This window comes from Fusarium oxysporum, chromosome 2, assembly GCF_000149955.1.
Source record: "Fusarium oxysporum f. sp. lycopersici 4287 chromosome 2, whole genome shotgun sequence".
Lineage (NCBI taxonomy): Eukaryota > Fungi > Ascomycota > Sordariomycetes > Hypocreales > Nectriaceae > Fusarium > Fusarium oxysporum.
In genome coordinates this window covers 5,161,466-5,172,270 of record NC_030987.1, presented here as the reverse complement: position 1 = coordinate 5,172,270, position 10,805 = coordinate 5,161,466, and the positions used below count along the sequence as shown (strand labels likewise).

The 10,805-nt window shown below is 49.6% G+C and overlaps 2 protein-coding genes across 2 annotated transcripts; both read right to left on the bottom strand.

Moving 5' to 3' along the window:
- Positions 1–4,727: 4,727 nt before the first annotated feature.
- FOXG_22257 (uncharacterized protein) lies at positions 4,728–8,527 on the bottom strand (the record flags this gene model as incomplete). The annotated part of the gene is made up of 4 exons (XM_018402656.1): positions 4,728–6,145; positions 6,880–7,342; positions 7,431–8,132; positions 8,171–8,527. The coding sequence occupies 4 exons, from the start codon at positions 8,525–8,527 to the stop codon at positions 4,728–4,730; spliced, it is 2,940 nt and encodes a 979-aa protein (XP_018256538.1).
- A 410-nt stretch (positions 8,528–8,937) lies between these two features.
- FOXG_22256 (uncharacterized protein) lies at positions 8,938–9,327 on the bottom strand (the record flags this gene model as incomplete). Its single annotated transcript, XM_018402655.1, has 1 exon — positions 8,938–9,327. The coding sequence occupies one exon, from the start codon at positions 9,325–9,327 to the stop codon at positions 8,938–8,940; it is 390 nt and encodes a 129-aa protein (XP_018256537.1).
- Between the last annotated feature and the right edge of the window lie 1,478 nt (positions 9,328–10,805).

Here is a 10,805-nt window from a genome sequence, read left to right as displayed (position 1 = left end):
CCTAACCATTATTACTCTCTATAACCCTAACCCTTTCACCTGCTTTAACCCTAACCTTGAAAAACTCTATAACCCTAACCCTTTTACCTGCTTTAACCCTAACCTTGAAAAACTCTATAACCCTAACCCTATAACTCTGTTTACCCCTAACCTTAAAATAAACACTAGATAGAATAATATTACTTTTCTTCCTTAACCCTAACTCTTGTTACTACTGCCTTACACTTACTATATCTACTACCTTTAGTAGATTATAACCTTACTCTTTAATTTCCCTCTTTATATCTTATCTTTCTCTTTCTACTTTATAACCCTTTTATCCTACTAGTTACTTCTTCCTAACCTTGTGTTTTAATGCTTTATAATAACCCTAATACTATACATCTACTATTTAATCTTACTATTATAAAATCTCTTTATTTTTTTCTTTTTTTCTTTTTTTCTCTTTCCTTTTCTGTAATATTATCTTTCATCCTAGTTAATCTTTATATTTACCCTTAGTTATATAAGTACTATTTACTTACTTTTCCCTTTATATAGTACTTATACTACCTAATATATTTTTACTTTCCTTTCTCTCTTTATTCCTTATATGCTCTCTTTATATAAAATATAATAACCTTTTTATTACTATCTTTATAGCAATATACTCTCTGTCCTAACCTTTTTCTTTTCTAGTAATATACTGTACAATTGTCACGGGCTGGGCTCGGTAGAGAAGGCGAACTCTCCAAAATTCCTTCATCGAAAACTGCTGTTAGGGAGCCGATAGCGTCCCCGCAGTTTTTGTGTGGTCGCGTGGCCTGCAGAAAATCCCGCTCCTAGCACCGCACTAACAGTGCGTGCCAAGAAAGAATTTTTACCGGAGAGAGTTGATCGCCACGTGATCCGGATCTACCTTGTTAGTGGTCTAGGGTAGGCCAGTCTGGTCGAGCTGTGACAGTACCCCCCTCTCTTAGCATCGAGCTCTGTCGAGATAGGTCACTGTGGTCCAGGTTTATCGGGATATCTCCTGTGGAAGTTAGCCACAACCTCGGCGGCGTTCTCCACATAGTCTGCGGGGACTTCTGTTGGGTCTGCGTATCCAGCCCATTTCACGGTATACTTCAGTCTAGGACGGCCTCCGCGGCCGCGTCTGTCCCAGCGGGAATCTACGATATCTTCGACTTCCCACTCCTCTACTCCTTCAGCTTCGACAGGCGGCGGCGGGTCTGGATTCTGGCCCGGCAGCGGGTCGGTAGCGGCGGGCTTAAGCAGGTTTGTGTGAAATACCGGGTGTATCTTCATACTGGCAGGCAGTTCCAGTCGGTAGGCGTACGGGGAGATAACCTTCGTGATCTTAAGCGGGCCGATGTTCTTCCAGTCTAGCTTCTTCTGCGGTCTCAATGTCTTGATGTTTCGGGCGTCTAACCAAACGTGATCTCCTTCACGATATTGTCTGGCAGGTCGTCGGTGACGGTTCGCTTGGGTTTCGTAGCGGGCTTGCGCGGCTATACTCTCGGAGCGTAGGTATTCCAGTATCTCATTCATTTTTTGCGCGAACTTCTCAGCGTCTCTTGTGGCAGGTGTTCCTTTGACTGTAATTGTAGGCTCGAAGCCCATCCGCGGGTTGAATCCGTAATTCGCGAAGAACGGGGACATACCGGTCGTCTCAGACTTCAGGGAGTTCGCAGCGAACTCGGCCAGAGGGAGCCATCGGCTCCAGTCATCTTGTAAGTAAGATACATAGGCTCTCAGGTACTGTTCCAATATCGCATTTAAGCGTTCTGTCTGTCCATCGGTCTCGGGGTGATAGGCGGTTGATAGCAGCGAGTTGATTGATAGCTGCTGGGTAAGCTTCTTCCAGAACTCAGCCACAAATTGGGGTCCCCGGTCTGATATAATTGTATGTGGGAGGCCATGTAGCTTCCACACCTCTTTCAGGTAATAACGGGCGGTGTCTTCTGCATCACAGGTCCCTTTACAGGCGATAATATGTCTCATCTTCGTGAGGCGGCAGGCTATAATCAATATGGCGTCGTGTCCTTCGCTGGGCGGCAGGTAGGTGATAAAATCCATTGATATGTGTTGCCAGGCTCGTTCAGGTACCGGTAGGGGCTTTAGGACTCCTTGCCTTGCCTCTCGGGCAGGATTGGCTCTTCGGCAGGTATGACAGTTCTTAACCCATCGTTCAACATATGACAGCATTCCAGGCCAGTAGTAATCGCGGGAGAGTAGATCATAAGTACGGGCGCGGCCTGGGTGACCAGCTATAGGGTGTTCGTGGCTAGCCTTCAGGAGTGCGGTCTTCAGGGGGTCGTAATTCGGAATATAAACGCGGTCTCGGTATAGCAGTCGGTCTTGTATTACTTTGCATTCGGCAAGTGTGATCTTCGGGTGGCGTGGGGCTCCTTCTTCTAGGGCTTGCAGTATCGACTGTAGATCTTCATCGGTCTTATAGGCTTGGTCTAACAGGCGGCTAATGTCTTCTGGTAGCTCTAAGGAAAGGATGGGTTCCTCTATTGGTATTGAACCTTGTCGGTGCGGTTGTCGGATGCGGGCTCTCTGGACCTTTAACGGTGGAAGTTGCCAATTCTCCTTCTTCAGGACTACTTGGCTCTGGTGCGCCAGGCGCTCATCCCCCTCTTTAGGGAGGTCCTCTGACCTCCTGGTCAGGGCATCGGGCTTAACTCCTTGCTTCCCTGGTCTATAGGTGATCTGGAAATTAAAGCGGGACAAGAATTCAGACCACCTAGCCTGCCTCCTATTCAGCAACTTCGTGGTCGTGAAGTACTCGAGGTTCTTGTGGTCTGTAATAACTCTGATAGGTGAGGGTGCTCCCTCCAGTTCAGGTCTCCATTCTTCAAAACAGCGGATAATAGCCATCAGTTCCTTGTCGTAGATCTCGTAGTTACACTCTGTAGCAGTGTGCTTCTTTGAGAAGAACGCCACCGGGTGTAACCTTCCTTCGTTATCATACTGTGAGAGTACGCCTGCTGAGACATAATCAGAGGCATCGGTCTCAAGGATCACGTCCTTGGTCCAGTCAAACGGGCGTAGAATTGGTGCCGTTATAAAGGCTTCCTTTAACCTTACAAAGGCCTTCTCGCAAGTATCGTCCCATATAAAGGGTACATCCTTTTTTGTCAGTCTATTCAGGGGTGCTGTGAGCTTTGAGAAGTCACGGATGAACCTCCTATAGAAGTTCCCGAAGCCAATGAAGGCTTGTACATCTGTCAGGCAGGTCGGTGTTTTCCAGTTCTTAACAGTCTCAACCTTCGCGGGGTCCATTCTGATGCCTTCCTGGCCCACGATCAGGCCCAGGAATTTCGTCCCTTTCACTAGGAATTCGCACTTCGATGGGTTTGCGAAGAGCCCAGCGGATCTCAGCCTCTGGAGCACCAACTTGAGGTGCTCTATGTGCTCCTCCCGGGTCCGGCTGTAAATCAGGATGTCGTCTAAGTAAGCTGTACAGAATATATCCAGGTGCTCTCGCAGAGCGTCGTTAATATAACGTTGAAACGTTGCAGGGGCTCCTGTCAGGCCGAAGGGCATGACCAGGGACTCATATAATCCGAAACGGGTCCGGAAGGCCGTGAGGTATTCTTGGCCCTTCTCGATCCGGAGGTTGTTAAAAGCGGATACAATATCTATGCGGGAGAAGTACTTCATGCCGGACAGGTTGTTCAGGGATTCCTTGATCAGGGGTAACGGGTAGCGGTCCTTTACGGTGATATTATTCAGGGCCCTGTAGTCCACGCAGAATCGTAGCCCGCCGCCTGGCTTCTTGACAAACAGCACTGGGGAGGCGACGGGTGAAGAGCTAGGTCGGATGAATCCTTTGCGCAGGTTCTCATCGAGCCACTCTCGTAGAGCTGTCAACTCTTCTCGGGACATTCCATATAGCGGGCCGAAGGGCAGCTTCCCTCCGGGTATCAGTTCAATGTGGTGATCTCCGGCTCGGTGCGGAGGTAGCTTCTCTGCTTCTTTAGGCGAAAATACGTCCTGGAACTCTCGTAGTTCCTCGGGCAGTCTCAGATCCTCACTCTTATTCTGTAATGCTCTGTCTATCTGTTCCAGGGTGACAGCGAAGAAGCGACAGCGGGTTCTCCGGCTATATAGTCTGACAGCTTGTAGGGATATAGGAAGGATATCCTTCCTCCTCAGGCTTTGGGGAATGTTCTGTTCTAGCTGGCGGAGGAATTTCTTTGGGACGGTCTGTAGGGCTTTGATTTTTGTGGGCTTGGCTGGTGTATTACAGAACTTCTGACAGTATAGACTATTAAAGGTAAAGGTGTGGGCTGCGAAGCCTACCTGTGGATCGTGTTGCTTTAACCAGGGCATTCCTAAGACTATAGGATAGCTGGCTAGCCGGGTGACGTAGAATAACATATTCTTCTGGTAGTGGTCGGCGATACGGAGTCCGGCACGGACGTAGTGGGTGATCTGTCCACTCTCGGCAGGGCGGCCATCGAATACTTCTATTTCGAAAGGCCTCTTCAGGGGGCGGAATTGCAGGTTCTGGGACTTAGCCCAGCTTTCATCAATGAATCCTTTCCCTTCTGCTCCGCTATCTGTCATAGCGTAAGAAGGTATTGGTTCCTTTCCAGTTGATATTAGGTTAGCAGGTAAAATCATTAAGTTAGAACGTTGGTTCCCTTCCTCTTCAACTGGAATCCCATGGACCGAGGCGGCAGATAGTCTGATCTTCAGTGCGGGTGGTAGTGAGGCGGGAGCCTGCCGCCGACTTAGGACAGGCTCGCCCCGTTTTCCTGGTGCCTTCGTGAGTTGCGGGAGTCGGATCGGTCTAGAGCCGGGGATCTTGGAGAGGAGTGACGGCTATAGCGGTAAGGGCTCTGGGGAATAGCTGCGTGTCGGAATTTAGCAGGCCGGGTGTCGGGTTCAGGGCAGTCGCGGAGGTAGTGAGATGACGACCCGCAACGGAAGCACTGGTTATTCTCTCTGCGGTAGTTCGGGCGGATATAGCGGCGTTGATTGCTTAAGTCCATGGGGTCTCCGGCAAGCTGGGGATTCTCAGGGGGGCTTCGACCCCTACGGGGCGAGGGGGACTTCCTCTCTTGTCTCTCGGCCCGTGTGCGTGTAGGACCTACACGAGGTATAGGGTTCGACCTCTTAGGGATATAGGGTCGGCTCTTCTCACGGTATTCTTGCAGGCGTATATCCAGTTCCTTGAAGTGCGATACTAATGTATTATAGCTGTAATCGGCAGGGGGGTTATTCAGGAGCATCTCGGATAGCTCTTTCGATACGGCCTTCTCGAGGAAAGGGGCCAGGGCATCTCCCTCAAGGCCGCTATCAAGGCTCAGGCTCTGAAACTCGGCATAGAAGGTAGAGAAGTCTCTATCTCTCTGTTTGATAACATCTAGCTTCCGTCGTGCTGTTCTGGCTTCGTTCGGGTCCCCATAGGCGCCCTGTAGGATATCCAAGATATCCTGATAGTCTGGAAGGCGGCAAGCTCCCTTAAAGATGTAAGGTTGTATGAGCTTGTAGGATTCCTTGTTCAGTCGGCTATTCACATAAGCCATACGGCTCACTGCAGTCGGGTATCGGTCTTCATTAACGGTTAGTTTCTCTGTAATGGCATCACGGAAGCGGCGTAAGTCTGCGCGGGTAGCTTCAAACTTCTCAGGGTCGGGTAGTCGTTCTGAAAGGTAGGCGGAGGCGGTAGATCGGGTAGTAGGAGGCGGAGCCGCTCCCACAATCTCAGCTGCTTGCGTCTTAGCAAGGGGATCAGGCGTAGCGGAGGGCGTTAGGGCTGATACAGTAGGTAGTCTAGAGGCTATAGCTTGGCGGGCTTCATCCCGGGCCGCCTCTAGTTCCTTTTCTTTCTTATCAAGCCGGTCCTCTACCCATGACCTCTGCATCATGGCGGCGGACTTCTCGATCTGTACCGCCTGTAGGGTGTTCTGGAGGTTCAGGATTTCCTCTTGCTGGGTCTCGACCTGGACTTGGAGCTCTACGAGCTTCCTATCGGCTGCGACCTGGTTGGATTCCTGTTCTTTCATCCAGGCGTAGGCGTCGCTTAGGTATTGGTACCACTTATCGGGGTCCTCTGCATAGCATGCCTCATATTCGGCGCGGCTTCCTGGGATAGCGGGGGGAGTCGGGTGGGCAGGCATTGCGTTCGGCGTCCAATTGGTGGGAGCTACGTAGTGTCACGGGCTGGGCTCGGTAGGGCAGGTGAACGGGGAACGCTTCAGGCAGAATACGGTCTATTGCTACGGATAGGCACTGCAGGCAGGTCAGGCTCTATTAACAAGACGTAGCTCGAGGAGCTACGTTCAGGAACTATCTGGTCGGTAAACAAAGTCTCTGCGATAACGTATCGCCACGTGATCCGGATCTACCTTGTTAGTGGTCTAGGGTAGGCCAGTCTGGTCGAGCTGTGACACGCTGCCCCTGTTTTTCTCTTTCACTTGAAAGGGGTTATCTGGCGAAACTGCCGCGACTCCACTTTCAGCGATGCGCTTAATCGTCTGATTGGATCTCTAACCCTATCTCTTTAAGTGGCACAAGGCATCCACGAAGTCACGACAGGGGTGGGGGGCCAATCAAAATGAACCGTGACAGCCGGTACCTCCATCTACACCTAAATTGGCGTGTGATATAAGTACCTACAGTCAGCATTGTTACAAATCGCTACATCATACACTTTGCAGCCGTACCTGCTAACCCGACCTCGTGCATTTCCTGATATCGGCTGTAAATAACCTCCTTTTTTTTTCCCCCTTTTGGCGGGTCGAGGCTGCCCTTGGCGGGGGCCTTTGCAAGCTAGGCAAGGTGAAGAGCTATTTCTGCCTCTGTAGACATGATTGATATCTCTTTGTAGGTGAATTTGCCGTGCTTCAAGATCCTCGCTGTCTTCTTCCTTCCCTGTACGGCATCTCTTCCTTGTGCAGCTATCGGTGCCGTACTTGTTGAAAATGGCGTTGTAAATAGCCTCTTTCCAAGCTTGAAGCGTGGTATAGGGCTTCGAACGAGGCTGCCGGGTCTTCTTCTGCAAAATGAAGCTATTCGCAAGTGCGACTTCAAGGAGGAAGGACCACAGCAACGCCTGCCAAGGACCGCGCCGGAATCGATGCTCATATGTTGTATAGGGCCTTATCTGATAGCCGCGGTCCACGTGATTCATTTCAACGTTATACTGAGCGGCAATAGAAGGAATAGGGATCATCCTGAAGCTATCACCATTGAATACCTGCTGCAGGCGTTGTGCCTCTGCCTTTGTGCCTCTTTTGTCGGGCAACATCCTCTTTATACGTGTGCGGGCAAGAGGGGCTGCGCTGTGCACAGTTGAAAGGAAGAGCACTACAGAGCTATCTTTCCAAGCGATTTGAAGGACCTAGAGGGAACAGAAAGAGACAAATTAGTAAGGGAAATATAGGTAAAGTTGTCCAAACCTGTTTATCCTTCGTCGGGATTAAATATACCTTATTATACGCCAAAGGCTTGCCATCAGGAAGCTTCCCGGTCTCTTTTATATGCTTCATCTCGGTGGTGATGCCGCTGTTAGGGCGTGCCGTGCCTGTAGCCCCGTATCCAAGCTGCCGAAGAAGGCGGAAGAGCTGCGGCGACGAGAAGAGGTTATCTGTGAAGACGTGATATGTCTGCGTTAACAGCCTTTTCAGTAGGTGAACCACGACGCTCTGTGTATTGCTGAGAGGGATCTCGGTCAGCAGCTTTCCCTTCTTGCCGCACCGTTGTGGTATAGGTAGCTCAATCGCTACAGCCTTATATGGTGATGCCTTCACATGCCAAAGCCACTGCAGAAAATAGCCCTGTTGCGCAATAACCCAGACTTTGAACCCTACCGGCGTAGGCTTTCCCTTGACGAGCGTTATCTCTTTTGATCTGCCTGTAAAAGGGATCATACACTCATCTACAGTCAGATTAGTCCCTGGAAGATAGAGCTCGATAGACACCCTTTGTATGTGATCAGACCACTCTTCAGCCGCTTGGAAGGTCTTTGGAAGATCGTCCTCATCCCTCACATCGAGCTTGGTGTAGTCAAAAGTGCGGAAACACCTTATAATCAGCTGAAACCGGCGTAAGGGCGTGAACTTGATGATTGAGTGAAGGGGGCGCTGATCTCCTAGCCTAGGAGCCTTCCAATGGTCCTTGAGGGATTTTCCCTATGAATTCCTAGGTAAATAAGGACCCCAAGCCATACATAAGCTGTTGCGGTGGAGATGCCTTCCCACTTGAGAATGCGGGACTGTTTGGAAAGGGGGGTATTCCAGTTGTCAATAACGGCATTTTCGAGCAAGTGAGCGACCCAGCTGTTGGTGTATTCAATCCATGACTGTACAAGGGAAATAGGTACGAAAAGCTGGAATAATTCGAGTGGTTCCTTGGGTAGAGGGTTGATCTTAAAATCACGATATTCTATGTTGAAAGGTTGAAAATCATCACCGCGGCCCTCTTCGGGCGGAAAATTAGGCACGCCGGTGGGGTCATTAGTTGCCCTCAAAGGCAGGGGGTCAAAGCTATGATCATCTATGTAATCTTGTATCTTTTCAGAGCTCATCGTTTTAATTGAGACTTGTTAGGGTCAATTTGTATGAGGATTTTGATGATTTTGGTGGTGTTGAATGAAGAAGCTGTCTGTCGGGAACTTCACGTACCCCGCAGGTACCCGCAAAATTAGTCAGGAAAAGCGGGGTAAGTGACCTATGGATGCCTTGTGCCACTCAAAGAGATAGGATTCTTGGAGAGTTTAATGCAATAGCTCAGGGGGCCCAATAGGCACACGGGTACCCGTGGGCATTATGTAAACGTGGATATATAACACTACTTTTACAACACAACTACAACGAGAATTAGCTACAGGGCTAAATACAATGCTTGCTGCTCCTCAATATCCTTCTTACATGCTCTCCAAATCTCTCCTGGCCCTCATCTGCCCGAAAAGGGTTATACTACTATCTCATCGGCTACTTAGGCATCAAGACGGTCGTTTTCTGACTTATCCCAGTCAAGATAGGCCATCATCTCTTCTTTGGTCCATTCCCTAGAGCCTATTGGCATCTCACAGCACTTGATCATTTGCTTCCAGTCGAGGCACCAGTCGTAGTCGGCTTTGCTATACCGTAAAGGTAGGCCCGTCGCCTTCCGATACTGTTGGTTAGTCTTGATACTGCTGGGCGGCTGCGCCTTATACCAAGCTTCTCTTACTGCAGTATATCTCTGGTAGATAGCTTGTGGGTCATCATACCGCAGTGCCCGCGCTACTGCTGCCACCGGTGACTCTACTGCTGCCGGACCCTTCGCTGTTGCCGATAACGGTGCCGTTATTGAAGTATTAGCTGTTGCTGGGGGAGCAGCCATCGCTGCTAACGTTTCTGTTGCTGTCGGCGCCTCTATTTCTGCTCGTTGTAAAAGCTCTGCGTGCCGCAGAGGGTATGACTTCGAGGTCATTCTATGACCTATCGCGTGGCACATACTGCATTTAGGCTGCGCCCTTGGTTGTGTTGCTGCCTCAACTGCCTCAAAAGCACTAGGCTCCCGCCGAATGCTTGACTGTGGATTGGCTGTATTATCAGCTATTCGATTAATGGATTGACGAGGCTCAAGCAGTAGTTGAGGACTCCCAGTGCGACTAAGATGCCACTGTCTATGGAAGTGTTCTAGACGAAGGGGTTGGTCCTGCTCTTGTAGCGCCCTGAGCATATAGGCACAAGGGAGACCGTGAAATCGAGAGAATGTGCCGGTACAGGCAGGTAAGTCTTCTTTCAAGAGCAGTTTCCGTTGCTCTTCAACCTTACGTAAAGCCTCATGAGATACCCAGCCACGTATAGCACTATACATAACCCCAGAGAGCTCAATCGGCACACGCAATTGCTGCTTGGCTTGGTTAGATCATAGCTCAGCCAGTTGATTAAGCAATGCATGCTTGCTGGCCCTCCAAGCCTCGAAAAAGATCTAACGTGGACTTCTTTAGGTGGCTCTTCAGGAGCCCGTGAATACCTTCGACCCGCGAGGTAACTACGTTACCAAAATGAGGGCACTGATCAACCCAAGCCTTGACAAGCTTTTCCTTGTAGAGATCGAGCCAATTAGTCTTAATATACCCAACTCCATCGAGATATCGCGGTAGGAAGAGCAAGTCTGGATAAGCCTTAAGGTATGCTAATGATTCTAGATAGGCGAATAATACTGCTGTAACTCAGTCATATGAATCAAGCTGCATCCGGCTCCAGAACCCTTCCTTATCCAGCTGGTTGGCAAAAGCGTGTATAGTGCTCTGGCCCTCACAGAGCTCTCGCTTACTATCTGCAATACAATTATAGATATCTTGCTGGGTTGCAATGGTATTTGAGGTCTGGCGGATATAAGTTCTGATATCCTTTGGCGCTATCCCCGCATTTGTAAGGCTACTGATTGTTATTCTATCCATATCGGACAATATGCGATGCATTGGATGAGCAGACTGGTGCCAGCTTGGTTCATGGTTATGAATAGCGAATCGGCTATCTGGACGATGCCTTAAAGTCCATATAGCCTTATCAAGGCTTTGTTTTGCAAGCACGGAGAACTGGCAGTTGGTGCCTCAAGTGCTGTCTTCCGTCTCCGTTCTGTTGATGCATCTAGAGGGCGACAGGCTCGGTCACAAGTGAATGTAACTGTAACCCCCCTAGTCTTCTCTTTATGGGACCTTCCAGTAACAAAGGTATAGCCCCGTGGTGCTGCCCAGCTATTGATCGCCTTAAATAAGGCCTCTCGGGATGTGTACTCACATTCAGGGGGGAGACAATCATCTAGAAAACGAGCGGCCGCTCCAATTGGCTCCATATTGTAATATTGTA